We start from the raw sequence: 26954 nt of genomic DNA on the forward strand, positions 1-26954 counted from the left end.
TAGAAGGCCAAGTGTTTTCAAATGTTTTTGACCAAGACGCACAAAAAGAAATACCTTTGCATAAAGATCCAGTGCATGCACGCACAGAGACGCACACACATGCCTGCGTGCCCACACGTACATGTGTGGCCAAAACGAAAGTTTCCTGGAACACAGAAAAGATAATAGTAACCTACCCATACTATGTGCAAAGCTCTGTGTAATTTTCTATTCAATATTATTTATTTTTTAATGCTAGTCATGCCCTGCTAAATTGATTTCACCACCCACTCATGGGTCATGGCTTGCAGATTAAAAACTACTGACTTAGGCCATCCAAAGCAGAAGTCAGAAAACTGACCAAATCCTGCCTTTAGCCTTGTTTGTTTGGTTTCACCTGTTGGTTTTTTGGTTTTGGGGTTTTGTTTTAATAAATTTTATGCCTTCAGGTTGGCCACCCTTCTCCTGTACCATTTCCAACTGTCTGATACCCAACTGCTTCACACATCTTCACACTTGCCTGGCCCCTGAATGCATTTCTTTTTGGGCCTTCTAGGCCTCTAGATGCTAAAGGAATAGATGTATGCATTTATGCATTCCATGAATACTGAATGCATGTCTCTCACCTGCCAGCCACATTTCAGGCACTGGGAATACAGCAGAGAACAGACAAAAACCACTGCCTTCATGGAGCTGAGATGCTAGAAGAGGGAGACAGACAAGCAAAACAAAAAAGAATATTCTTTATTAGATGGTGATAAATTATTTAGTGAAAGTAAACCGGGAAGGGGGTCAACACGCTTTCAGAGCCACCAGATTGCAGGCTTCAAGGCCCTTTGTGGAAATGAGGTAGCCTGATGTGTCCCTACCTCACAGAGGTGGGCTGAGAGAGGAATGTGAGAGGGCATGACCAGAATCTTCCTCCAAGAGAGTTCCCAGACGGGCCCAGCAGGTAAACCTGACCCATCACGTCCCCAAATTACTCTGCCAACGAGCAGAGCACCAGTAACTTTAACCTAGAAAATTTCAAAATTCCAGTCAGCCATTAAGGGGGAGCCGTTGCGGGACGTAGTCACGGGCACACCGGCCCGGGGGTGGGAAGCCCTTCGGGTGTATTTCGGACTTTTCCCTAATTCTCAGTCCCCATCACCCTCTCTCCCGCCGGATAAACGGCCACCTCATTAGCTCTGCACACATGACCCTCTCGACCGGACTCCTGGTGACTGCGCCTGCCTTATCTCTCGCCTCTCCTCCCTCACATTTTCCGCTCCAACAAAGCCAAACACAGCACCGTGGGGGCTTTCACGCTTCTGTGCCTTTGGACACGCTGTTCCTTCTGCCTGGAAGACTGCTGGCCTCCAACCCCGCGCGTCCCCTCCCCCTCCTCAGCGAGCTCCCGTTCATCCCTCAGAACCCAGCCTGGATGTCCCCTCCTCCAGGAAACCCCCCAAGGCCCCATCTCTGTCCCCTGCACCCCTCTCTGTTTTGCTTCTCTGCACTGTAATTACCGGTTTCTCCAAATCTCTCCCCTCCCAGACTCAGGTCTCCTCCAGCGCGCGAGTTCTGTGGGCGACTCGCTTTGCGCCCAAAAGCGCCTAGTCCCGAGCTCTGAGGGACAGAGCTTGCACTCAGGCTCAGGCTGGCTCGAAAGGCCCCCGTTTCTGCCCTCCGCCTCCCCGTGGGCCTGCGGGGACCCGCGCTCCAGCATTTTCCCCCAGCGCATCGGGCGGGCCCCTAGGGCGGCCGCCCAGCCCCTGACATCAGCGGCCGCCGGCGCCCGGGCCGCGCGACTACAAGTCCCGGCACGCCCCGCGGCGGCCGCGCATGCCCAGCGGGCCGGCGTTTGAGTGGCAAGTTGTTTGTTACAGCGAACACCAGCTGCTCTCCGCGCCGGGCGCCGCGCGCTGCTGCTCCGCCAGCGCTGCCGCCCTCGCCCGCCGCCCGCGGCCCCTCGCGGCTTGGCGGGCCTCCCCTTTGTCCGCCCCGGCCCGCCCGGCGCCGAGCTCCCGGTCACCGGGCCGGCTGCCCGCGGCGCTTGGTGCCGGCTGGGCGTGCAGGGGGCGGGGGCCGCGGCTCGCCCCCCGCGGATGAGCTGCCGCGGAGCGCGGGCGGACGATGGAACTCCACATACTGGAGCACCGGCTGCAAGTTGCCAGCGTCGCCAAGGAGAGTATCCCGCTCTTCACCTACGGCCTGATCAAACTTGCCTTCTTGTCCTCCAAGACCAGGTGAGCGCGCGGGGACGCGGCGCCGGCCGGGGAGAGACAAAGAGGCGCACCCGGGCGGTTGTCCTCGCCGCCGCGGCTCGGAAAACAACTTCGAGCCCCGGGGAGCGCCCCCGCCCCGCCCCCGCCGCATCGCTCGTCTTGTGTTTGACAAAGCCACCCAAAATGCCCTCCAACGGGGTCCTTCCCCCCCGACCCTCCCTACAAGATGCACCCCTGCCGCTGTCTCCCCCACCCTAGCCCCCTCCCATCCTCTCCCCGAGATCCAGAGGGCCGGGGAGGCAGCTGTGACGAATCCGCTAATGAATGAATGAACGAACGAATGAATGAATGAAAAACAGGTGTGGAGACGCGGCAGTGTAAAAAACAAACTAACGCCCCCCCATCCCCCAATCCCTCCGTTGGGCCGGCCCCCGTCGCCTGGGCGGGGGAAGGGATTCTGCTGAGCGCGGCTACCCAGAGCAGAAAATCATAAAATCATTAGTGGGTGTTTATCTCAAGGTGCCTACGAGGATTGCGGACGGCGCGGGCGGCTGGGGGAGGGCAGAGGAGGGGGCTGCGGGTGAGGGTCGCTGTGGTTCTTTCTCCTCTGGGTCCGGGAAGGTTTGGGGGGGGGGCGGGGGGGCGGTTGCCGAACCGTGGAAGAGGGAGGAGCAGGCGTGTTTATGGCTCTGCCTTGAGGCTGGGCTTGGATGCTGCAGGAGGAAAAATAGTTGAAGGCCTTGGGAGGTTGAAAAAAAAAAAAAACAAGTTGGATTTTTCCCACTGCCGGTCAGGGTCTGACTTTTGTGAGCCCCGGTGGGTGCTTGGATTAGGGTGGTGTTTTTTTAAGGAGCCCTAGCCCAGTGGAGTGTGAGTGCAAGCTAGCCGCTGTAACTTAAATTCCTTGTTTGTCCACCATTGTGACTGTTAAAAGGGATGAAGTTGTTGCTGGCTGGGTTTTCCGGGCGTTGAGGCGGAGGTAGTTCTCCTTCTCTGCAAAATGAATGAATAAATTACAGGTCAAGGTTAATGTTAAAATGCCGGGCCCCTAGGCTACCCCCCCACCCCGCTTGGGTGCTGAGTTCAGGGGAGCTCCCAGGATGTGGGGAAATAATTCAGTCCGAGCCTCTTATCTGCCTGTTAAAGTTCTTCCCTGGAAATCTCACTTCGATGTGTGTGTGTGAGCGGGCAGCTCAGTCCCGCCATTGTTTGCGAGATGGAATGAGAGCCAGTGGCATCTTGTTTACTTTCTTCTCTGGCTGCTTGCTGGGGTCTGGAGGGTTGGAATCCGCACCTTCTCTGGGCCCTGGCTCCTTTGATTGCAAAAGTAATTATTAAACAGGTCATTTGAAAACAAAAGCCAACAGCTCGGATTCTGAGCTTCCCCCTCGTCCTTGCCCCCCACCCCAGCCCCGTCTGGTTGTTGACACCCACCCATTCTGCATCTACCTGCCCTCTGCTCCCCACCCCCTAGCCTGTCTTGAGATTCCAAGGCTGGAGTTAAGAGAAAATGGCCTTGTTTTTCCAACCCTTGGCCGTCAGCCCCAGGCAGCCCCCTGGCTGATTTCTCGGCTACCATTCAAACCACCGGGATGATGACTCAGGCTGCTGCTGTGCAGGGCCTGGGTGCTGGGAGGAGGGGGCATTTGGGGGCTTCTTAGAAAGGCAGCAGAGGGCCACTCCCTCTGCCCCTTTCCCTTTACGGAGGGATTGGCTCTCTTCCGGCCCCCAGCCCAGGGTCCAGTTTGGAGGACTCATAGATAGGCCTGTCCTGGGGGTGAGCCCCTGCTGACCTGTCTGACCACAGAAACCGCACCCCTCAGTGGGTCCCGCTTCTCCCACTCTTGCAAGAGGCAGCTGGTCTGAGGCCCAGGTGACCAGTCCAGTCTCAAGATGACTCAGAGGTCAAAGGTCATCTCCATGTCTGCAGGGTCCGGCCCTAGAAGGTGCTGAGCACATTTGTCAAATGGCCAAAGGCCTGCCTCCCCAGCACTCTGGGCCAGGACACTGGCTTCAGGTTGTGACTAGCCCCCTCACTGCCTGTGTGACCATGGCAAGGTCCCTTTCCTTCTCTGGCTCTGACTTTGTCCATCTGTAATGAAGACAGCACCACTTGGCCCCCTAGGTTTCACAGAGCTGTTGTGTGTGTGTAGCATGGAATGATTGTGGGAATTGGCTTTTCTGCAAGTATAAGGGGTAGCGGGGTGTGGATATATTATTTAAGCAATATTCAATGATCAGTCATCTAGGTAGAACTTTTGGTCCTTTTTCTGATTCTTCCATCAGTACCTGCCCCCAAGTGGTGGCCCCATAGCCCTGTCATTTTTGTCACTGTGCCTTGTTTACAAGTTTTCAGTCACTCCCTGTATGGGTGAATCCTCGGCATAGCATTTGAGACCCTTTGGGATCTGAAGCCAGAATTCTCATCTTTAGTCACTCTCTGGCAAATACTGTGTGACCCACAATTTACTTCCCTTCACACCTCCCTGCTTTAGTTCTGTCTCTCTCTCTCTCCCTGGGACCTCCTCCTCCCACCCCCCAGCAGTAAATTCCTATTCAACCCTCAAGATCTAGTGCTATCACCCAAAACTTTCATGAACCCCTCTTCCCTCCACCCCCAGCAGACTTAGTCACTTCCTCCCTCTCATGTCTACCTGGGTGGAGGCTTGGGGAGGGATGTGGCATCAGTAGGTGCCCACTCCGTGTGCGGGTGCAGCTAGGTTCAAGAGATGCTGAGATACCCTGCCTCCTCCTCTTTGAAGCCCAGAGCCTGGTGGGAAAGGAAGAAGAGGCGATCACAATACAGCAGGGAAGGGAGTACCTAGGGGCTAGCAGAAGGATCTGGGGGACTGCCTGAGGGAGCCTGGGAGGCTTCCTGCAGGAGGTGGCACTGTATCTTAGGGCTTTAAAATAGGAATTAGCCAGATCCTGGTTCAGTATCCTGCATATGCCACGGTACAACTCTGTGAATTAGGTGGAATGAAGGAATCTGCAATGAAGGAATCTGAGGCTCAAATGTTAAGTGACTCATTCAAGGTCATGCTGTAAGTGGTAGAGCCCAGATTTGAATCAGCATCTTTCTGGCTCAAGCTTAGAGATTTGCTATTACAGGTTCAATGACACCCATATTCAACAGTTATGTCCAGCCCTTGTATTTGCAGCGTACTGTTCTAAAGCTTTAGGAGCACGGGATGGAACCTGTAGATCTTTCTGCATCCCTTCCGCCCTGCCTCTGTGGGCCTTATCTTCTGCCAGGAATGCGTGTCCCTCATCACTTCCCATCTAGACTTTCTACTTCCTCCTCTTAACCTTTCATCACTTCTCAACTTTTTTCCGTAACAGTATATCGTTTGCTTGTCTTATTCTCCCACCACCTAGATTATAAACCTTACTTTCAGGAAGCTTTTTGTGCATCTTTTTATCTTTTCCTTCTCCCCCCACCCCACTTCCAGTACCAGAGATAATAGAGCTACCACTGATTTTACCATCTGTTCCAAAGAGATGAAGACACTGGGTTTGGAAAAGTAAAGTGGCCTGCTCAAGGTCACACAGCTGGGAAGAAACAGGATTGGGATTTGAACCAGGTCCTTTCTCTGCTGTGCTTAGCACACTGCTTTGTAGGCACTTAGTAACTGCCTATCTGATGGATGTCTGACTCGTGCAGAGTGACCCAGATTCCAGCCAGAGTCTTTTCTGAGTGCCTTGGGGGCTGGACGAGGCTCGGCAGGCTGAATCACACCTGGAGAAACAAGGCCCAGTGCCCCTGCCCCAACTCTCGGGGTAGCATCTGAGTGTGGCTGGAATAGGGGGCAGAAGGCAGGCTGAGTGCACTTATTCTAGGCACAAAACTGGAGGCGGAGATCCTGGCTTAGCAAAATCAAGGCTACCACAGAGCTTTGCCCTGTGATAGCCTGAGGTTCTGTAGCCTGGCCAAGGGCCCGCCGCAGCCCACCCCACCATTCCAGTCTCATCTCACATGGCTCCCAGCCACAAAGATTATTTGCGTGCATACACACACGCTATAGTGTCTCTAGCCTCAGGCCTTTGTCTGTCTGCCTGGAATGTTGCTCTTTGCCCTACCCTCCTTGCCCACCTGCTCCTTCTTTTAGATTCCATTTTAGCCTCACCTCCTCCAGGAAGTCTTCCCTGAGAGCACAGCTGAGCTCAGATCCTTCCTCTGGTATGATGGGCTTAATCTCAAAAAGATGTAATGTGACCAACCATGGAATATCAGCAGGCTCCTTTGGGCTGCAAATAAGCTGGCCCAAACAATAAGAAGTATGAACTTTGCGCGATGAGGTCATGAATCCGGCTGTTTGAGGGTTGGTAACTTAAAGGCTTGATGATGTCATCAAGGGCCCGGTCTTTCTCTTTGGCTCTGTGGAATGGCTGAGGCAGCTCCAGGCATTATGGGCAGTCACAGGACGGGGTGGCAAGGACTCAGGGAAGCGAAAGGGCTGTTGCCTCCCGGGGTCTATGAGAAAACCTTTCTGGGAACACGCCCCCTCATACGCAGACTCTCATCTCATTGGTCAGAACTAGGCACATGAGCATGCCTCCACCAGTCACAGTTACAGGAAATGAGACTATCACGAACTAATCAGGATCCACCACTGCAGCTGGGGTCGGCTGCCTGGAAGCTTGTGGCCACTGGGAGGTGGGGCTCCTTGGGGACCCCAATTTGCTGTCTGCAACCCCGGAAGGGAAAACTGGGAATAATTAGTAAGTGTACAGTAAAAACAACAATGACAACAATAATAGCTGACACTTGTAAAGCATTTACTACATTCCAGGCACTGTTCCAAGCACCATGTATCTGTTAGTTCATTTAATCCTCACAGCAACCCTCTAAAGTTGGAGCTGGATTGTCCCCATTTTTCAGATGAGAAAACTGAGGACCTTGAGTGCCCAAGGACACACAGAAGTGGCAGGGCTGGGATTTGAACCCAGGAAATGTGGTCGCAGAACCTGTCCTGAGACCACTCAGCCAGGTCTAAAATCACACCGGTTTGGACACCCACTCCCCAGGGGCCACTAAGCAGAGGTGTCACTGAGAGTCCATGGCAATGAAGCGGGGGCAGGGGCAAGATCATTATCCTGAAATGCAAGTTCAGGTGACAGGAAGCTGCAGCACCCTTTTTTTGCCTGTGAAATGCTTGTATCCAGAAGGTCCATCTCATTTGATTGGCAAGAAAAAGCACTGAAGTGATATGCAGTAAGCACGTGCTCACAGAAACCCACTGTGCCCACTTGGGCCAGACCCGCAGTCTGAAGGTCTCGGGTAGAGGCATTTACAGGAGAAAAGCTCAAAGTTGCAAAAAAGTCCATTCAGAGTCCACTGTTTTCTTGAGTGCATGGGGCTGAAGCCACTGTTTGATTGCATTAGGGAAAGACAGGCTGGCAGGGGAGTTAGGGCCTGGGACCCGGCACCTGGGGTGGAATCCCAGCACCCCTACATCCTGGCGGTGTGACCTTGGGCAAGATGCTTGACCTCTCTGTGTGCTCAGTTTCTAAAACAGGGATAGTTGGATCATGTCCACTGCCTAGGTCGTTGTGAGGACTTAGAGAGACAAACCATGACAAGCACTTCAAATAGAGCCTGGTCCACTGTAAACCCCAGTAAGCATTAGCTGAGAGAGAATATGCCCTTTAAGCTGGTCAGTGACAGTCTGTGGAGGCAGAGTTTGAAAAGCCCAGGGTTAGGAGATTTTTTTAAGGCTTCTTATGCGCATACAGTCACATTCTGATTTAGGAAGTGGAGAGTCTGTCACTGCCCTCCAGGTACCTCGCCAAGGACGCCAGGCATTTAGGGCTCTGAAAGGGGCAGCCAAAATGCTGTAGCATCCCACAGCTGCGAGCAAGTAAGGCTTCCTAGAAGAGGTGGCACTGTGCGCTGAGTGTGGGTGGAATAGGGAGATGTCAGGAGGTAGAGGTGCTGGGGATGAAAGAAGACAGGCCGGGCAGGGAGCAGGAGGGGGTGGGCACAGATGGAGGAGGTGGGGAGAGCACAGGGTGAGCCCCAGAGCCAATTCCCACGCCCGCCTGGGGTATCCATGACCTGTTGCTGCCCCAGAGAAAGGGGCTGGCTCAGCCTCAGCTCCCAAGCACCAGGTATGGAAAGCACAGAGTTGTCCTTGGCCTGCCCCACATCCAACTGCTTAGCGAGGTCCGCCCCCCTCACCCGAGCCCCCTGCTTCTGCCGGCGCCAATCCTCCTCATCTCCCCCCTGAATTATCCAAACAGCTTTGCCACCAGTGCCGTCTGCCTCCAGGACAATGCAAATGGTTAGCACAGCCAGAGCCCTCTGGGCAGGAGGAACCACAGGAGCAAAGGCCTGGAGGCTGGAAAGAGAAAGGTGTATGCAGAGTGCAGGCTGGGACTTGTGGCCCGTGTGACCACAGCTTGGGGTTGGTGCAAACTGGTATGTGTTGTTCATGCAGAAACCCTGCAACATGCACCTGCTGTGTGCAGGGCCCAGTGGAAGACACAAAAGGAGCTTTGGTCCAGTGGGAAGAAAAGGTGTGTTCTCTGCCAAAGGCAGAGGGTGAGAGGCCCAAAGACCCAGAAGGAGGGGACCCCTGGTACTGCGGGGGCTGCGTGGAGGCCCTGTGGCCTCACCAGAGGTGGTGCTGGGGTAGATGTCATGGTTCACTCTGAATCTCTGACTGTATCTCTGCCTTGCTCAAAACCGTTCTCAGACTGCCCCCTGATCCTTATCTGACATTGTGAATATTCTTTGGTCTGACTTCTGTCCTCTCTGGCTTTGCCCCATCTCTCCACCACACATGCCCTAGTTTTAGAGTAACTGTGGTAGTTTTTAAAAACCCCAAATTCTTTGACACTGTTCCCTTCAAAAGCTAGACCTCCCTTGCCTTTAAGTGTGGGGTCTGGATTAGTGACTTTCTTCTAATGAGCAGAAGGGAACAGAAGCAGCACCGCGAGGGTTCTGGGGCTAGGGCTTAAAAAGATAGCTTCTGCCTGGCACTGCTTTGCTCTGTCTCTCTCTTGCTCTGTGGGAAGCCGGCTGCCATGTTGTAAGGACACTCAAGCATCCCTGTGGAGAGGCCCACCGTGGAGTGGAACTGAGGCCTCCCACCAACAGCCAGCCTGTGAGTGAGTCACCTTGACCACAGATCCTCCTGCCCCAGGCAAGCCTTCCAATGACCGCAGCCCCAGCTAGCACCTGGGCTGCAACCTCATAAGAAACCCTCAGTCAGAAGTGCCCAGGTGTGCCATGCCCACATTCCTAGCCCATAGGAGCTGTGAGAGATACACAAGTTTGTTGTTTCAAGCGACTAGGTTTTCTGGTAATTTGTTATGCAATGGATAACTGATACGGTGACTATGTAATTTATCATCCAAATGGGGACACTTCTGAGAATAACAGGGAGCACTAAAAATAATTACCCTGGACAACAGGGCAAACCAGAATGTGTGATCGCCCTAGCCAGCTTTCATCCAGCCAGATAGCTCTTGAAGCCACCCTGGGGCTGGGTAAGTGGCTTTCTGGGATCACCTGTGCCTCAGGGTATAGGGTGGGAGAGCTGGTCCCCCTCTGTCCTCACGCCAGGTGCATGTCCAGGCCTCCTCAGGACCAGTGCTCCACGGCACTAACTCATCTTCTGTTGCAACGGACTGAGCTTGCACTTGCTGGCAAATGTTTTTCTTATAACAGACCTCCGGTCTGAGGAACCAGCCCTGAATAAACCAGCCTAGTCCCACCAGTGCTGGAGCAGTCAGATTCTGGTTGTCCAAGACCCAGTGCTGCACCTTGGCACAAGCCGACAGGCCTACCAGCATCACCCCCAGCTGCCAGTTCCCCCAAACCTTTAGCCACTCAGTTTGTGGTGAGTGTGTTAAATTACACCTTCTAAGGGGAAGCTCACCTCTGGATGCCTTACACTCTTCCTTGCCTTAATTATAATATATTGGACACACTCTGACCTCTGAGATCTAGGCTTACAAGCTTGGGGTCTTATCTGCCCACCCATGTTCATGGCAGCATCATTCACAATAGCCAAAAGGTGGGAACAACCCAAGTGCCCACAGACAAACACACGGATAAGCAAAATGTGGTCTGTACATATAATAAAGTATCATCCAGCCTTAAAAAGGAAGGAAATTGTGACACATGCTACAACATGGATGAGCCTTGAGGACATTATGCTAAGTGAAATAAGCCAGTCACAGAAAGACAAATAGTGTTTGATTCCACTTACATGAGGTACCTAGAGAAGTCAATTCATAGAGACAGAAAGTCGAGTGGTGGTTGCCAGGGGCTGGTGAGGGGGGGTGAGTGGGGACTTGTTATTCAGTGAGTATAGAGTTTCAGTTTTGCAAGATGAAGAGTTCTGGAGATCAGTTACAAAACAATACGAATGCACTTACTACTGAAGAGTAAACTTTAAAATGATCAAGATGATAAGTTTGATAGCATGTATGTTTTACGGAAATTTGGGGGACAAAAGAAAAAGGTAGTAGCCTGGCGAGTGTGCAGAACCAAAGGGCAGTGTGGTGGGTGAGTGGATGGCAGTGAGCCAGGGCAGCGTGGGCAGCAGAGTCAGACCGAGGGAAAGAGCTGGCACCCAGTGAGACAGCGGCTTGGAGCACGTCACGCATTAACTCACTTAATCCTCACAATAACCCTTAGCACGTAGGTACATTTACTGGCCCCGTTTTGCAGATGGGGGAACTGAGACACTGACTTTGCTCAAGATCACAAAACCAACAAGTGAAGAGTAGGGTTTTTTTTTTAATAACAGCTTTATTGAGATATAATTCATGTACCATACAATTCACCCTCTTCAAGTGTACAACTCAGTAGCTTCTTGTGTATTCAGAGTTGTGCAGCCATCACCAGTGTCTAATTCCAAAACTCGTCCATCGTCACCCCAAAAGAAACCATAAGCAGACATTTCCTAGCCCCTGGCAGCACTAATCTACTTTCTATCTCTAGGGATTTGCCTGTTCTGGACATTTCCTATCAATGGAATCATACAATATGTGGTTCTTTGTGACTGGCTTCTTTCACGGAGCATCATGTTTTCAAGGTTCATCTGTGTTGTAGCCTGTGTGTCAATACGTCATTCCTTTTTATGATAGAATAGTATTCCATTGTATTGGATAGACCACATTTTGTTTATTCATCCATTGATGTATATTTGGATTGTTTCCACATTTTTGTTATCATAAAGATCACTGCTGTGAACATCTGTGTACAAGTGTTGGTGTGAATGTGTGTTTTCATCTCTCTTGGGTAGATCCCTAGGGATGGAAATGCTGGGTCACATGGTAACTCTGTGTTTAACATTTTGAGGACCTGCCAGGCTGTTTCCCACAGCGGCTGCACCATTTGACATACCTAAGGAGCAGGGATTTGAACCCAAGGCCTCTGGCTGCAGAGTCCATGTTCGTAAACCACCCCACTAGCTTACTATGGGTAGGAGCCTGGAGTCCCATACCGGTTGGATGACCGCAGTCTGGGCTACTGAACCTCTGGGAGACTCGGTGTCTTTGTGGGCGAACAGGATTATGGGGAAGGGATAGCCCAGGTTAAGCACCTGGCCACAGCAGGCTTTGCCCATGGTCCTCCTGGTACAGCGCTCACTGGAACTTGGTGTCACCTAAGCGGGTGCATCAGTGGAGGCAAGGAAGTGTGACATGTAGGTTCCTGTAGCTCTTGGGGTCCTTGAAGGGCCTGGGCAGCTGTCAGTGGAGAGGGGGCTCCCCAGCTGACCCAGCCTAGGCTGTGGCCGCCTGATCTGAGCCTAGGCTGCCGGGAGGTATATAGTTCTGGCAGGAAGGGAGTGGCGGGCAGTCAAGTCAGGCCTCCCTCCTCCTACACAGGCCTCGGACCCTGGGCAGTACAAGGTGCATACGTTCAAGGTAGGGTTAGTTTTCCCTCCAAGGTGGGCCTCCTGAACGCTCCCCTGGACTTTCCTCTCCACCCTCAAGGCCTCTCCACCAGGCCTACCTTCCTTGAGCCCCTCCCCACCCCACGGTCTACTCCCTTTCTTGAGCAGGAAAGGCAGTGGGTGGAAATTTGTTCTCAAGGTTCAATCTTTTTCCTTCAGAGTTCAAAAGTCACTGAGGCAGTGACTGATAGGATGGATTTAGAACAAACAAAGCTTTTAGCCTCAGCGATCTTTCTTGAGAGCCTACTACGTGTCAGCCTGCAGTAGGGTTTTCCATCCTTTTCCCTCACCAGGCTCCATAGGAAGGAGGGCTCCCAGCCGACGGTGGAGTCAGCGGCTCATAACTCACCCCAATTCACACAGCAGACACCTAGCAGACTGGGGTTCAGGCCTGTGCTAAGGCCCATTTCTCAGGGGGCGTACACACTTGTAAGAGTCAAGAAAACGTGTTTTTAATCCAACATCCACCACTTACCAGCTCTGTGACCTTGGACAAGTTGTTGAGAGCCTCAAAGGAGGCTCAGTTTCCCCATCTTTAAAATAGGCACCATGCTATCGGGCTCTTTGGGTTCCACTGAAGATTAAGTGGGAAATTTTACATCAAGGGCTTAGGCATCCAACCCACAGTGAGCTGATCATTCATATTGAATTCAACGGATATTTTTTGAGGACCGAAGTGCCCTGGGCTGGACTGCACCCCTTGGCGAAGGGGTAGCGGTGGCCTCTGTCCCCACGGTGCTGATGGTCTGTTCTGCTTTGGAATTGTTGGAAGGGCTGAGCCGGTGGTTGCAGGATGGAATGACTAATTCTGATTTTTATTTGACTAGGGGTGTTTTTTTTTTTAATTGAGTGAGCTGTGGGGACTGACAGACTGGCCCAGGGGGCCGGGGATGGGGAGGCTAGCAGCAGAAGAGGAGTCTGCAGGCACGTGGGCCCAAGAACCTTTGTGGTTAGGCCGGCGGCCTGCTGTAAGGGCAGCTTGTCAGAACCAAGAGCGCTGGTGTCCTTTCAAAGGCATGAGCTCTCCGCTCCCAGCAAGGTCCTGGGAGCCCTTCTCAGATAGTGGCGATCGCAAGACCCCTCAGTGCCCACCTGTACTGCCGGCCTTGCTTGGGCACCAGCTGTGTTGTTAAAACGCCCCGTAAAAAATCAAACCATTGGAAGGTTGCCCTGAGTTAATGCCCCGAGGAGCGCTTGTTCTCAAAAGCCAGGACCCCTGAGTCCCCCTGCAGAATGAAGGTTCTTGCATCACCCCCACCCCTACCCCGCGCACACACCTCTGTCCCATGAGGGCAGGTGTCCTCCGCAGACTCGTCCCTTCACCCACCAAGGGCAGGGACCGGCCAAGGGGGATCCCCGTGGGAGCAGTTAGGTGCTTGTGAGGTCTGGAAGCCTGTGCCTCCAGCCTCTGAGGGCTTGTCTGCCACCCCAGGGGGAATCAAGCCCATGGGACAGTGGCTTGGGAAGGCAGAGGCTGCACCGTGGAGATGGTTCATTCTTGCTCTCTGGGGTTTCCTTACACCTAGCGTGGATTCTTGACCCTTGAGGCTTCCTTCATCTCCACTAGTTCCCAAGTGTGTCTCGACACCCATTCTGTGCCACATGCTGGCCCTTTGAGGACTTGGACACCAACCCTGGACTCGTTGTAGACAGCACGGTGGGGAAGACAGCTCTCCAAGATCTTGATTACACTAATCTGGTGAGAGGAAAGTCCTCAAGGCTCGGGGGAGCTCGAGGTACAGGAGAGGAAGTACAGTTGAGTCCAGGTGGGTCGGGGAGGGCTTCCAGGAGAGGTAGCATTGAGCCAGGCTTGAAGCATTGAGGTAGAGAAGGGACTTCCAAGAAGGAGGCACAGCATGTGCAAAAGCACAGAGCCCTGGCCAGTGTGGCCCATGGTGAGCTGGAGCAGCGTGGGAGCTGGAGGGGATGGCCCTGTTATGAGGAGAGGGTGGGCTCTGTCCAGCCTCCTCGGTCAGGATCTGGTCACTGGTGTAATCCCAGGGCCGAAGAAGGCTCGTGGGAGAGGGGAGGGCAGGGCAGGTAAGGAAGAGGACAACTGGGGGGAAAGGCCCAGAGAAATGGCCCAGTGGAAAAGGAAATGAGAGAGAATGTGGTGTGGGAAGTCTAGGCTAGTAAAATGCCACTTCTGGGTGTATACCCGAAAGGATTGGAAGCAGGGTCTCAAATATTTGTACACCCATGTTCACAGCAGCGTTAGTCACAACAACAAAAACATGGAAGCAACCCAAGTATCCATTGACTGATGAACTGATAAGCAAAATGTGGTGTATGCGTACAGTAGAATACTGTTCAGCCTTAAAAAGGAAGGAAATTCTGACACCTGCTACAACATGGATGAACCTTGGGGACTGAGTGGTATAAGCCAGTCACAAAGGATAAATACTGTACAAATTCATAGAGACAGAAAGTAGAATGGTGACACACAGGGGCTGGTGACTGAGTGGTATAAGCCAGTCACAAAGGATAAATACTGTACAAATTCATAGAGACAGAAAGTAGAATGGTGACACACAGGGGCTGGTGATGGGGAGAATGGGGAGTTATCATTTAATAGAGACAGAGTTTCAGTTTTACAAGACAAAAAGAGTTATGGGGACGGATGGTGGTGATGGTTGCACAACAATGTAAATGTAGTTAATACCACTGAGCTGTATACCTTAAAATCATTAAGATGGTAAATTTTATGTGTATTTAATATAATAAAATGCATACTGAACAACAGACAACAAATCCAGGCTAGTGAGAATGAGAAGAAAGTTGAGAGGTGGAGGTGTTGCAGGGTGTGGGGGTGTGTGTGGAGAAGATTGTCAGTGAGAGAGCATGAGTCTTGATGGATCTGAGTTTGAACCCTCACTGTGCCACCTGTATTAGTCAGCTTGAGCTGCAATAACAAAATACCACAGCCTGGGTGGCTTAAACAACAGAAGTTTATTTCTCAGTTTTGGAAGTTGGGAATCCAAGATCAGGATGCCAATAGATTCACTTCCTGGTGAGAGCTCTCTTCTTGGCTTGCAGATGGCCGCCTTCTCCCTGTGCCCTCACATGGTCTTTTCTCGGTGCATGTGCATTGACAGAGAAAGCAAGCGAGATCTCTCTCTTCCTCTCTTAGGGCACTAACCCCATCACGGGGCCCCATCCTCATGACCTCATCCAAACCTAATCACCTCCCAGAGTCCCCACCTCCAAATACCATCCCATCGGGGGTTAGGCCTTCAACATATGAATTTGTGGAGGACACAGACATTCAGTCCATATGCCACATTTGGAGTCATTTCACTTCAGTAAGTCTCAGTTTTCATATCTGGAAAGTGCTGCTGAGCCCCTGGGGTCCTGTTGGAGCCTCATGTGCTCTTGTGCATCCAATGCCTGGCCTCTAGGAGTTGCTCATCAAGCCTTGGCTGTCATCGGCTAGGCTTCCCTGAGCATCTGCCATTCTCCATAACCCCTAGATGTCCCCAGATGGTCTGGGGCTCTGGGAGATGCTCTTTTCCCCCCTTGCAGGCTGTGTTTTGGGCCTCTCTGACTGGGTCTGGTGCTGTGGTCTCTAAGCAGGAGGGTGAGCACAGACCAGGTCTCAGGAAGGCTTAGGTGGGCTGTTTGTCTTCACGTTGAGGCTGGAGATCTTGGGATTCCTTCCCCATTCTTTGTTTACCCACCCCTGAAGGACCCAGGCTTACTGGGGGGGGGGGGGGGCCGGCGGTGACCAAGCAGCTTCTAGCTGGTGAGAATGCAGAGTGCCAGGGTCTGCTTTAAGATTACAGGTCACCTGGCTTCTTAGGTGGGTCAGGGTCAGGCCCCCTCCCAAATAGAGGGTTGCAGGTGGGCAAGAGAGGCTGTACCCCAGCCTGGGAGAGGCAGGGAGCCCCATCATCCTTTGATTCTCCTCCATTCTGGCATCAGGCTATGTCTGGGCTGTCGCCTGGGTCCTGGGCAGGAAGGAGGAGAGGATTGTGACTGCCAGGGTCACAGCACAAGTCAACAGTAGGGCTGGGGTTTGATCCCCGGGATAGTCTGGCCCCCAACGCCATGCCCCTGGCCACGACACCCTCCTTCCTGCACCCTCTCAGTGCCCCCCGCTGGCACCCCACTCTTACCTGGCTCCCCTGCCTTGGCAGTCCACCTTGGCCCTATCGCCTCCTTGCCTCTGTTTTTTTTTCCCTTTGTTTTTAATTTTTGGATAGATAGCAAATTCACAATTTATTAGAATTCCAAAGTTACACAAAGGTGCCCAGTAAAAGCTTCCTCCCACCCTTGTTCTTCAGCCAACCAATTCCCGCCCCCACAGACAAGGAGATCAGTGGGGATCTCGGTGATATTTCCTGTGTGTGCGTGTGTATATATATATGTGTGTGTGTGTGTGTGTGTGTGTGTGTATGCAAATACGCATATGTAGTATTTTCTCTCTCTTTTTTTTTTTTTTAACATAAATTGGTATTAAACCATGCGCAGTATTCCCATCCTGCACCGTGGTATTCTTCAGCTGAAGTTCGTCTTAGTGGTGATTCACATCCTTCATTTTAACTGTTGCACAGTTTCCCAAGGACGAGGTGATCATCATATCTTTAAACTTACTCCGCAGGTGGACCTTTGTTCCCAACCTTTTTTGTCATTATTTACAATTAATGCCATAACATGTAACTTGGGGCACAGTCCTTATTTTGCATGCGTGAGAATATGCCTGCAGGCAAATGCCTAGAAGCAGAACCAGGGGTCAGAGCACGTGTGTTGGAAAAGTCCTCACGTAGTGCCTGCGGAAAGGGGTTCCCGTTGACATCCCTGTCTTGGGTGTCCTGGGCCTGCTTCCCACCACCTCACCACCCAGTGTGTCATCAGACAGCCTGGTAGGTGAAGGACCCCTCTATGTCACCTTCCATTCTGGGGGTGCGTGTTTATGCACATACATGACAGCCCTGAGGCATTTGCTTGTCTTCTTGTTTGGGGCCCTCTCTCACCATTCATCTTATTTCCCCCAGCCAGCTCACAGGCCCCCAGTGGGCTGTGGCAGGTCTTAAGCCTTTCACCTCCAGAGCACCCAGCCTCTAGTCGGCCCACCATAGTTAAAGCCCTGATTTTATTTGCTCTCATATCAGAGTATTTGCGCACCTCTGTGGCCAGCTCCCCCGCTGTCCCCCTCCATGTGCAGGTGAAGACATCTGTCTGCCAGGCCCTGGGGCCCAGGTAGCCACACCCACACTCAAGCATCCCCAGTGTGCCCAGCCCTTGAAGCTGAGTCCACACCTCCAGGGGCTGCCCCCTCACAGGTCCAGAGCTCTCTCACCTCCACAAATGTTGGAAACTGGCCCAGGTCCCAGCACCCCCAGGCCTTTCCACCTTCCTGCCAGATTTAGCTGATGGGGAGGCTCCAGGCTCTGGGAGCAGCTGGGCCTGAGCAGTGCCCTCCCTGGGGCTTCACAGCTGTCCCAGAGGTAAAGTGTGCCAGACCCCATAAAGATACCCACCCGCCCCAGGGCAGTGGGTAGGCAGTTTCTGGCCCCTGTTGCCCTCAGAGAGCTCTGGAAGAGCCTTCTTGCGGCTGCCAAAGATGCAGCAAGAAGCTCACCCACCTCCTGTGCAGGTGGAGGATGCTGGCACCACAGAGGCCCAGGCCTACCCGCTTACCAGTCACACGTAGCATGTTCTGCCCACTTAACTCACGGCCTTTGGTGGAGTGTTAGCCTTTCCAGGCCTCAGTTTCTTCATCTGCAAAATGGGGTGATAACACTGACTTAGCCAGCTCATCAGAAATTCCTTTTAACATCGTTATGTTCTGATTACTTTAACGCCACTGTCTCCCTTACTTTCTCTCCCTCCACAACTTTGGCAAATTGGATGTGGCCCTGGGATATAGGCCACAGCCAAGTGAGAATTTTAATAAAAGTGAAATATTTGGCCCAGAGCCCATGGAAGGCCCTTGGGGCCTGGCCCTTCTCGTTGTGGGGCAGGGCCACTAGACTGTCATTGAGCTGCTCCAGGCGGCTCAGAGAGGTAATGACAGGTACAAACCCAGCAAAAGAAAACGCCGCATCCCCCAGGAGATGTTGGGTAGTAAGGAGCTGACAGTGGGTACCTGTGTTGATTTTCGGCCCATCCTGACTCTGGGAAGTTGGTGCCACCATCAGCCAGGAGTGCAGGACAACGCGACAGCCTGGGCTGGGGCTTCCTTTGCAGGCATGTCTCAGCCATAGCTGGACCCCCAGGCCAGGCGCACTTTGGAAGCAGCAGGGGCTGACGACCCCTGTCCAGTTAGTAAGCATAGCTCTGCTGCTGACTGAGCCTGCCCCAGCCTGGGACAGCTAGGGAGAGTAGACCAACCAGAGGGTTCTTTGCCCCAGGGCAGGCAGGTGCAGGGCTGGAGGCTGGCCACAAAGGGGTCCCTTCCAGCCCTCTCCTGCCCCAGCCTAAGGTCTGCGACGGCACCATTTGGGTGTAAGCACTGCCCTCCCTGGTGGAGAATGTTAGCACACTGAATAGCTAGTTCTCGGGCACTCTGGGCTGGACCCAGCCTGACATCTTTAGTTCAGCTCTTTTATTTCATGGATTTGGAACTGAGTCCATAAAGGAGAGGACTTGCCAAGGCACGTGGCGGTCACACTGATCCCCCCAGATGCAGACAGGCCCTGGGGAGCTAGGCTGCGGCTCAGCTCAGAGCCCCTTCCCTTCAGCTTGGGAACCATTCTGTACCTTTTCTCATGGGCTTATGTTCATTTCAGCCCTTTTCCCATCATCTCTGGTCATTTGTCCAGTTGTTTCACGGGTCTCTTCTCAGTAGCTGGCAGTGTCTTTAAGGGTATTGTGGACTGAATGTTTGTGTCCCCCCAAAACTCATATGCTAAAGCCCTAACCCCTAGTGAGAATGTATTTGGAGATGGGCCTTTAGGAAGTAATTAAAGTTAAAAGAGGTCATAACGGTGGGGCCCGGATCCAATAGGATTAGTGTGCTTAGGAGAAGAGGCACCAGAGAGCTCGCTTGCTTTCTCTCCACATGTGCACAGAAGGAAGGCCAGGCAAGGATGCAGCCTTCATCAAGCCAGGAGGGAGCCCTCTCCAGAAACACTGCCAGCACTCTGTTCTACTTCCGTCCTCCAGAACTGTGAGAAAATAAACTTCTGTTGTTTAAGGCCCCCAGTGCTTTGTTCTGGCAGCCCTGGCTGTTGTTGCCCTATGTGTCCCCCATGCCACCCTAGCCCTCCTGGACCGCTGAGATTGAGGACCAGTGGAAAGAGCCCCGACGAGACTGTCCCAAAGCCTCAGTGTGCCCATCTTGGTAACAGGAGGGTGAAGAGAGAGGCAGGTAGGTCAGGTACTCATGGGCACAATAGCAGTTTTCCTGCCCTTTCTCCCTGGCTCAAGGTTGAGCTCATTAAAAGAGCTAAGTGTCGGGAATTCCGTGGTGGTCCAGTGGTTAGGACTGTGCGCTATCACCAGGTTCGATCCCTGGTCTGGGAACTAAGATCCTGCAAGCCGTGCAGCGTAACCGAAAAGAAAAAACCAAAAACAAACAAACAAATGAGCTAAATGTCAGTGCTAAACATTTTACCCCCTGAGCTAAGTGAACAACCGGGGGGCTTTTCCTGGGGGAAAGTAGTGGTAAACTCGAGACCCCGCCTCACGCCAGCAGCTAGTCCTTCACTCTTGAGGACCTCAGTGAGGTTCCGGACATCATGGAGACAGAGATGGAATCCGTACCTGGAATGGTCCCAGGGCCTGTGGCTTGGGGGGTTAACCACAGCCGAATGACCTGGAGCTGCAGGCCACAGAGGCAACATGGGCATTGTTTCAGGTGGAGGCTGCTTGCTAATGAATGAGTGATGGGTAGAAAAGTTCTAGAACTGTACTGTCCAAGTCGGTAGCCTCTAGTTCACATTTAATTAATATGAACTCTAGCTAAGTTCATATTAATTAAAATCAAGTAAGATTTTTTTAAAAATTCAATTCTTTAGCCACACTAGCCTCATTTCATAGCACTCAGTAGCCACACGTGGCTGGTGGCTAACCCAACTGGACAACGCAGGTGCAGACCATTTTCATCATTCCAGGAAGCTCTCCTGGATAGCACTGTTCTAGGTTTGTTTGGACTCAGTAGAGAGAATGCCAGGTTCGTTTCAACGATGGCTGTCCTGACTTAGGGTTGGGCGGAGTGGGGTCATACCTGGCCGTATGTGCCACCCTTTGCAGGCAGATGCTGGGGGTACCCCCCTTGGGCTCCTAGACAAAGCAGTCGGGTATGCTGTAGTGTGATGTGGTTGGACCTAGGCTGGCCTGGCCAGCAGGAATTGGCTCCATCCGGGGATTTCAGGGCTCCTTTCTGACATCCCAGCTGCTCCCACACTTAGCTCTGCTTCAACTTTCTGCTCCAGCACCACCACCTCCAGGGTGCCCTCCCTGAGCCCCAGACCCCCAGACCCCCAGCACTCCCCTGCTTGCCCTTCTCTGCTTATTCCCTGCATCCACCCCGCTTATGTAAACACATCATCACGTATGCATCCCCAGCTAACGCAGCGCTGGGCCCGTGGAACTGCGGTGGACAGGGCAGCGGATTGGCAAAGCTGGAGCCACAATCCTTCCGACGTAGGCCCTGTGTTCTGACTCTGGGAGTGACAAGGCGCCAGCCCAAAGCACAGGGAGATGCAGGGCATGCCCAGGGTCACCCAGCTTGCTAGGAGTCGAGGCTGAACAGGCCCAGCTGGAGGTGCTGAAGCCCAGTTGGAGCAGGGAGCAGCTGAGATGCCCAGAGCCGGCAGATGGTCACAGGCCATCTTCTGCTTCACCTGGTTTACATTTCACTTAACCTACTCCTGACCCCACCTCAGAGGCAGCCCAGGGAGCTCTAAGGGGTCCCAGGGGCCGTTAGCTTGGGACCCCACCTCCTCACTCCAGGCACCGATCCCATGAGTGGTCACACACACAGACACCCCTTCATCCGGGAAATAGACTGCCCCTAAATCCCAAGACATTTGAGAACTTCAGGGGGTCTAGGAAGGGAAAAATGAGGAATCTGTAGGCCAGACATGTTTTCTTTGGCCCACCCGGTGTGTTTTTTGAAAAGTACACCAACATTTAGCTCTCACCTCCTCGCTTCCAAGATGACCAAGAAAAGAAGGAATAATGGTTATGCCAAAAAGGGCCGCGGCCTCGTGCAGCCTATTCGCTGCACCAACTGTGCCCGACGCATGCCCGAGGATGAGGCCATTAAGAAGTTCGTCATTCGGAACATCGTAGAGGCCGCAGCCATCAGGGACATTTCCAAAGCGAGGGTTTTCTATGCCTATGTGCTTCCCAAGCTGTATGTGAAACTGCATTACTGCGTGAGTTGTGCCATTCACCGCAAGGTAGTCAGGAGTCGTTCTCGGGAAGCCCGGAAGGACCAAACACCTCCACCCCGATTTAGACCTGCTGGTGCTGCCCCACGACCTCCGCCAAAGCCCATGGGAGGAGCTAAGTCCTGAAAGACTGAAGAATACTGTCCCCTGGAAAGAAAATAAAGTGGAAATTATACTTAAAAAAAAAAAGTACACCAACATTTAAATATTGAGGGAGATCACCAAAATCTGGATTTCCAGCTTTTCTGGAAAAATTGGAAGATCTTGCAACCCAGGGCCCACATGTAACAGTCCATCGGAGCTGAGTGGCAGCTGCCCCTCTTTGGTAGGAAAGGAGCCGCCCGCCCCACCCCAGGCAGCCTGAGTCCCTTCCATACTCTGGTGTCCCCCACCGCCCCACCTCCACTGAGACCAGGTACCAGGCCCATTTGTCATCATGCTGTTACTGGCCTGTTTCTTGGGTACAGAAAAATATGTCTCTACTATTCTGCCCCAAAAGTGCTAGGAAGAAAAAGAGGCTGAGAGGGCCATGGGCTTCTTGGTACAAGTGAAGAATGTTCCTGGGTATGGAATATGCAAAGCGTGTCTGACTTCTGGTTCTCTTCACCTGAGTATCTTGCACACGTTTGAGCTGTAACCCCCTGTTAAGGCATTTCCAAGCTCTTCCTTGATGTCCTCCTCCCATCCTCCGTCCACCCCCTTTGGTTTCTTGTCCCTGAAACCCCTGCAGAAATACATGTGCGTCTGTGTCCGACTCCTTATCTTGGGGGGCTCGGCTGATACTGCTGACTTGGTAAAGATGGTAGCAGCTGAGCAGACCTCCTCTTGGGGCTCCTGACCATCCTCCCAGGCTCCCAGCTGGAGGGACACAGGGGCCAAGGGTCTGATATGGCCAGGCTCACGGGCTTCGGTTTCTGGGTCCTGCATCCCCTGGGCGGCCCCCCGGTGGTCCACAGTGAATGGAGTATGAAGCCAGCTCCCCCCACCTAAGAGAAGATGGGACTCAAGCAGATACAGAGAGGCAGGTGCAGAGATAGAACAGCGAGATTGCCAGTGAGATGTGGGAACTGCTCTCCATGCAGCCAAAGCGAGCTGCTTAAGACATAGACCCTCAAACATTTCGAAGCCTTCTTTTTCCTTTTTTTTTTTTAATGGACCTCAGGTGCACAGAATGCAATTACTCATCATCCTTGTTCTGTGACATACTTATCGATCCTAGCTTTCAAGTTACATTTGTTTATTGTTTGAATTAGAATACCCCCCACTGCGACCATGACATGATGGTAACTGCTGTCCACCCACACTTATCTTTCCCTTGACTTTTACAAACAGTTTTGTCCTGTGTATACACCTGACAAGGGTATCTGGCTGTGTGTTTTCTGGGGCTTTTTTCCACTCAACGATGTATTACAAAGTATAGATGATATTCCCTGTTTCCCTGGCTATACACAATTGGACCACAGCGCCGTAGAATATTTCTCTTCCGCGAGTTAGGGGTCTTTCCTTCTGGGGTCTGCTGTGTATGCTGCTTCCCCTGCCTGGATCTCATCCTCTCCGAGCCCTTCCCAGACACCCCATCCAAAGGAAACCCTCACAGCTGCTCTGTTTTAAAACCCCTCCTTGGGGACTTCCCTGGCGGTCCAGTGGTTAAGACTCAGAGCTTCCAATGCAGGGGGCGCAGGTTCGATCCCTGGTTGGGGAACTAAGATCCCACATGCCTCGGGGCACGGCCAAAAAGTTTAAAAAAAAAATTTTTTTTTTAAATAAATAAATAAAACACTTCCTTGTTCCACAGCCCTTCCCGCAGTCAAACTACGGTAATGCTTTGTGTGCTTGTTTTTGCCTGGCCCCATGTCAGCGGGGTCCTTCCCCATCTCAGCAGATGCTTGACCGCTGTGCTATAGGACCCACCCCATGGAGAGGGTGGGACTCAGGCGCGCTTGGGTGGGCCGAGGTGTGCAAAGGAGTTCTTGGGGGCAAACTTGAGCTGCTTTTGTGGAATTACGGGAATTTGGGGCAGAGGAAGCCAGCCAGGAAATCTTTTTTTAATAAGGATGTTTATAGCAGCTTTATTCATAATAGCCAAAAACTGGAAACAACCAAATGTCATCAACAAGAGAAGGGATAAATTAAAATATATTATAATACATTATAAATATATATAAACATACATATATATTCAGCAATAAAAGTGGCTACAAAACGACATAAAGTAAAACAGATGAATCTCAGAAACAATACACTGAACAAAAGAAGCCAGACACAAAATAGTACACACCGTATGATTTCATGGCTATGAGGCACACAAACCAGCAAATAATCTGTGATGATAGAAACTGGAACAGGGGTTGCCTCTGGGTGGTCTTAGAGATCCACAGGCAAGGGACAGAAAGCTTTCTGCAGTAATGGGAATGTTCAATATCTTTTTTTTTTTTTAATTGGAGTATAGTTGATTTACAATGTTGTGTTAGTTTCAGGTGTATGGCAAAGTGAATCAGTTATACATATATCCACTCTTTTTTTTTTTTTAGATTCTTTTCTCATATAGGCCATTACGGAGTATTGAGTAGAGTTCCCTGTGCTATACAGCAGGTTCCTATTAGTTATCTATTTTATATATAGTAGGGTGTATGTCATTCCCAATCTCCCAGTTTTTCTCTCTTGATTGGGGTGGTGGCTAAATGGGAGTATACAATTGTCAAAACTCGTCTAACGGTACACCTAAAATCTGCACATTTCATTATGGTAAATTATGCCATAGTTCAGAAAAAGGCTTTGAGTAAAAAAAAAAAAATTACCTGCGAGAAACTATGCTCCAAGCCCAGGTTGACCTCATTAAAAACATTTCTCACCTAAAGCGATGAGTGCCATTGAGGAGCTGCTTGGTCCTGGCCCAGTGAGGGGGGGGGGTGTCACCAAGGGGACTTTTTTTTTTTTGGCAACGCCACGTGGCATGCGGGATCTTAGTTCCCTGATCAGGGATCGAACCTGTGCCCCCTGCAGTGGAAGCGTGGAGTCTTAATCACTGGACTGCCAGAGAAGTCCCAGAAGGGATGTTGTAGAGTCCTTTTCCCCATCCATCTTCAGGTCACCTCCTCACTGCCTCTGCCCCCTCAAACCTTTGTTGTGAGGACCCTAGAGGTACACCCTGGCATGTGAGCCACGTAGAAAGGCAAGAACTTGAGCCTTTGGCCTCCACCCAGCCTGCCCTCTGGGATTTTTCTTCTCTGGTAGTGAAGTAGCAGCCACGTGGGGCGTGCACAGATCTTACGCGTGTGGCTCCGTGAATTCCCACAGACTGACCACACCTGGGGAACCAGCTCCCAGGAAAAACCCATAGAAAATGTTCCCAGGATCCTGGAAGTCTCCCCACTACCCCCTTCTGGTCACCACTCCCCTCTCCTGCCCGCTCACCCGACTTCTGTCGCCTCTGTGTGATTCTGCCCATTTTCGAAGCATTGTTGGTGCCCAAACTGGGACAGTCCAGGCAAACCAATAGGTCGTTCCCGTCCATCACCTCCCTGCTGGCATTGCGGTGAACGGGTATTATTGGAACCAGCTTAAACCCACGGCCCTGGGTCCTGACATTCCGGGGAGCAGTGGCGCTTTTGATTTAGGAAGCAGTGTGCTCCACGGGGTGTAACAGGTGTTCTCAGTCTTGTCTCGGAGGGTCCAGAAGTGCCATCCCCACGGCGGCCTGGGGGAGTCTGCAGGCATAAAGATAGCAGAGCCGGGTGTGAGGCAGCCCCAGGAGCAGCAAGCAGGGGCTCCGTAAATGGACACTGCCTTGCAGCTAGGCCCCCGCCCAGGGTGGTCCGCCCAGGGTGGTCCCCCCAGAACTTGGTGGTGGATGTGCCATGCTCAAGCCCCTGGTTAGGCAGCTTGCCAGCGACCTCTCCCGGCCAGGAAGGCCCAGGCATCCGGCAAGGGAGGCTGGCCCCCTGCCACTCTGGTTTTCCAACTTCAGCTGTACACCCACCCTCAGCAGGCCCCCGGGTACTTTTCAGGGTTCACCAGGTGATTGCAATGTGTAGCCAAGGTTGAGAACCAGTGCTTTAAGCAAACAGCTGAGGTTTATGCAGCGTTTTAGCCCGTAAGCCCTGTTCCCACTGTGCTAAGACGTGATGGTCCTACTGGGCTCCTTTCCTGCCACTTTCCCAGCTGGAGCAAATATCCCTGCGTCTCTGAAGGGCAGAATTAAGACTAGCTGGGTATCGGTTATTAAAGAGGCCACATTGATAGAGCTTTCTAGAAATAAGCTACCCCAGGTTGGAATGCATTGCCACGCAAAGTAGTGAGCTCCCCCTCCCCAGGGGTATGCAAATAGAGGCTCGGTCTCGGGATTCCCTTTCCAAAGGAGGCAGCACACAGTGGCCTTCCCAGCCTGATTCTGTACCTCCCTGTGCTCCACCTTCCTGTCTGGGTGATTCCAGGAAGATCTGCACCCCCCTGCCCTCCCCCCCCCCACCTGCCCGGCCCATTGCAGTTTTAATGGGAAACTTGTGGTAAATGATTCCACCAATTAAACCAACCCTCTCAAATCTCTTCCCTCTGCTAATTTATCAGGTTCGTAAGTCTGAAATCTCAGCGTGGATCTGCTGGACGAGTTTACCTGGAAATGGCCCTCCTCCTCTCCCCCCTCTGTCTCCCCCTCCGTCTCCCGGTTTAAGGTCCGCAGGGCTCTGAGCAGCCCGGGCTCCTTGCCCAGGATGCCCAGGAGAGGCCCCTGTGAGGGCCTCGCTCTGCTGGGTTCGGAATCCGAGAGTAAACAGATCGAGTGTCAGCCAGGCTGCCCATAACAGGCAGCCACAGGCACTGAAAATGAGAATAATTCTCGGAGATGACTCAGCCTTCGGCCCCAGGGTCAGGGCAGCCCCAGGCCTTGGCTCTGCCCTGGTGGTCGGCTGTCGGCCACGCCCAAGGGGAACAGCAGTGGGTTTTTGTTTTTTTTTTTTTGCTCCGTTGGGTCTTCGTTGCTGCACACGGGCTTTCTCTAGTTGCGGCGAGTGGGGGCTACTCTTCATTGTGGTGCGTGGGCTTCTCATTGGGGTGGCCTCGTTGTGGAGCACGGGCTCTAGGCCCGTGGGCTCTAGAGCACAGGCTCAGTAGTTGTGGCACATGGGTTTAGTTGCTCCGTGGCATGTGGTATCTTCCCAGCCCAGGGCTCGAACCCGTGTCCCCTGCACTGGCAGGCAGATTCTCAACCACTGCGCCACCAGGGAAGTCCCAGCAGTGGGTTTTTAGAGTCGACTGGTGTGTGGTTCCGTTTTGTCCCATCAGGATGAGGGCATGCGCAGCAGCCTCGGTTGTCTGCTGGGTCACTGTCTTCAGTTTCCTTATCTGTGAAATGGGCATCAACACTTCCTGTCTTAGCGGATGGATGTGAGAAATGAGTCTGAGACCAGTCCAGCCGGCACAGGCAGAGAAGTACGAGTCTGAGGCTTGGGGAGAAAGCCTGGGCCACGGTGGCTGGGACCCTGGGAGGGAGAGAATTGGCAGGGAGGGTGTAATGT

At 52.5% G+C, this 26954-nt stretch overlaps 2 protein-coding genes across 2 annotated transcripts in view; both read left to right on the forward strand.

Moving 5' to 3' along the window:
* The first annotated feature begins 1997 nt into the window (after positions 1-1997).
* Positions 1998-26954, forward strand: part of CASTOR2 (cytosolic arginine sensor for mTORC1 subunit 2) — a 55551-nt gene continuing 30594 nt past the window's right edge. Inside the window, exon 1 of the mRNA XM_061209301.1 lies at positions 1998-2207. Within this exon, the coding sequence (XP_061065284.1) occupies positions 2095-2207 (113 nt within the window). The 5' untranslated portion in view covers positions 1998-2094. The remainder of the gene's footprint in view (positions 2208-26954) is intronic.
* On the forward strand, positions 21193-21567 carry LOC133103409 (small ribosomal subunit protein eS26-like). The gene has a single exon (XM_061208798.1). It carries the CDS (start codon positions 21205-21207, stop codon positions 21565-21567), a length of 363 nt encoding a protein of 120 aa, XP_061064781.1. The 5' UTR covers positions 21193-21204.

The sequence above is a fragment of the Eubalaena glacialis genome, chromosome 13 (genome assembly GCF_028564815.1).
Source record: "Eubalaena glacialis isolate mEubGla1 chromosome 13, mEubGla1.1.hap2.+ XY, whole genome shotgun sequence".
Classification (NCBI taxonomy): Eukaryota; Metazoa; Chordata; class Mammalia; order Artiodactyla; family Balaenidae; genus Eubalaena; species Eubalaena glacialis.

Coding starts and splice junctions, on each gene's coding strand:
- LOC133103409 (XM_061208798.1), top strand. CDS start 21,205: ATGACCAAGAAAAGAAGGAATAATGGTTATGCCAAAAAGGGCCGCGGC.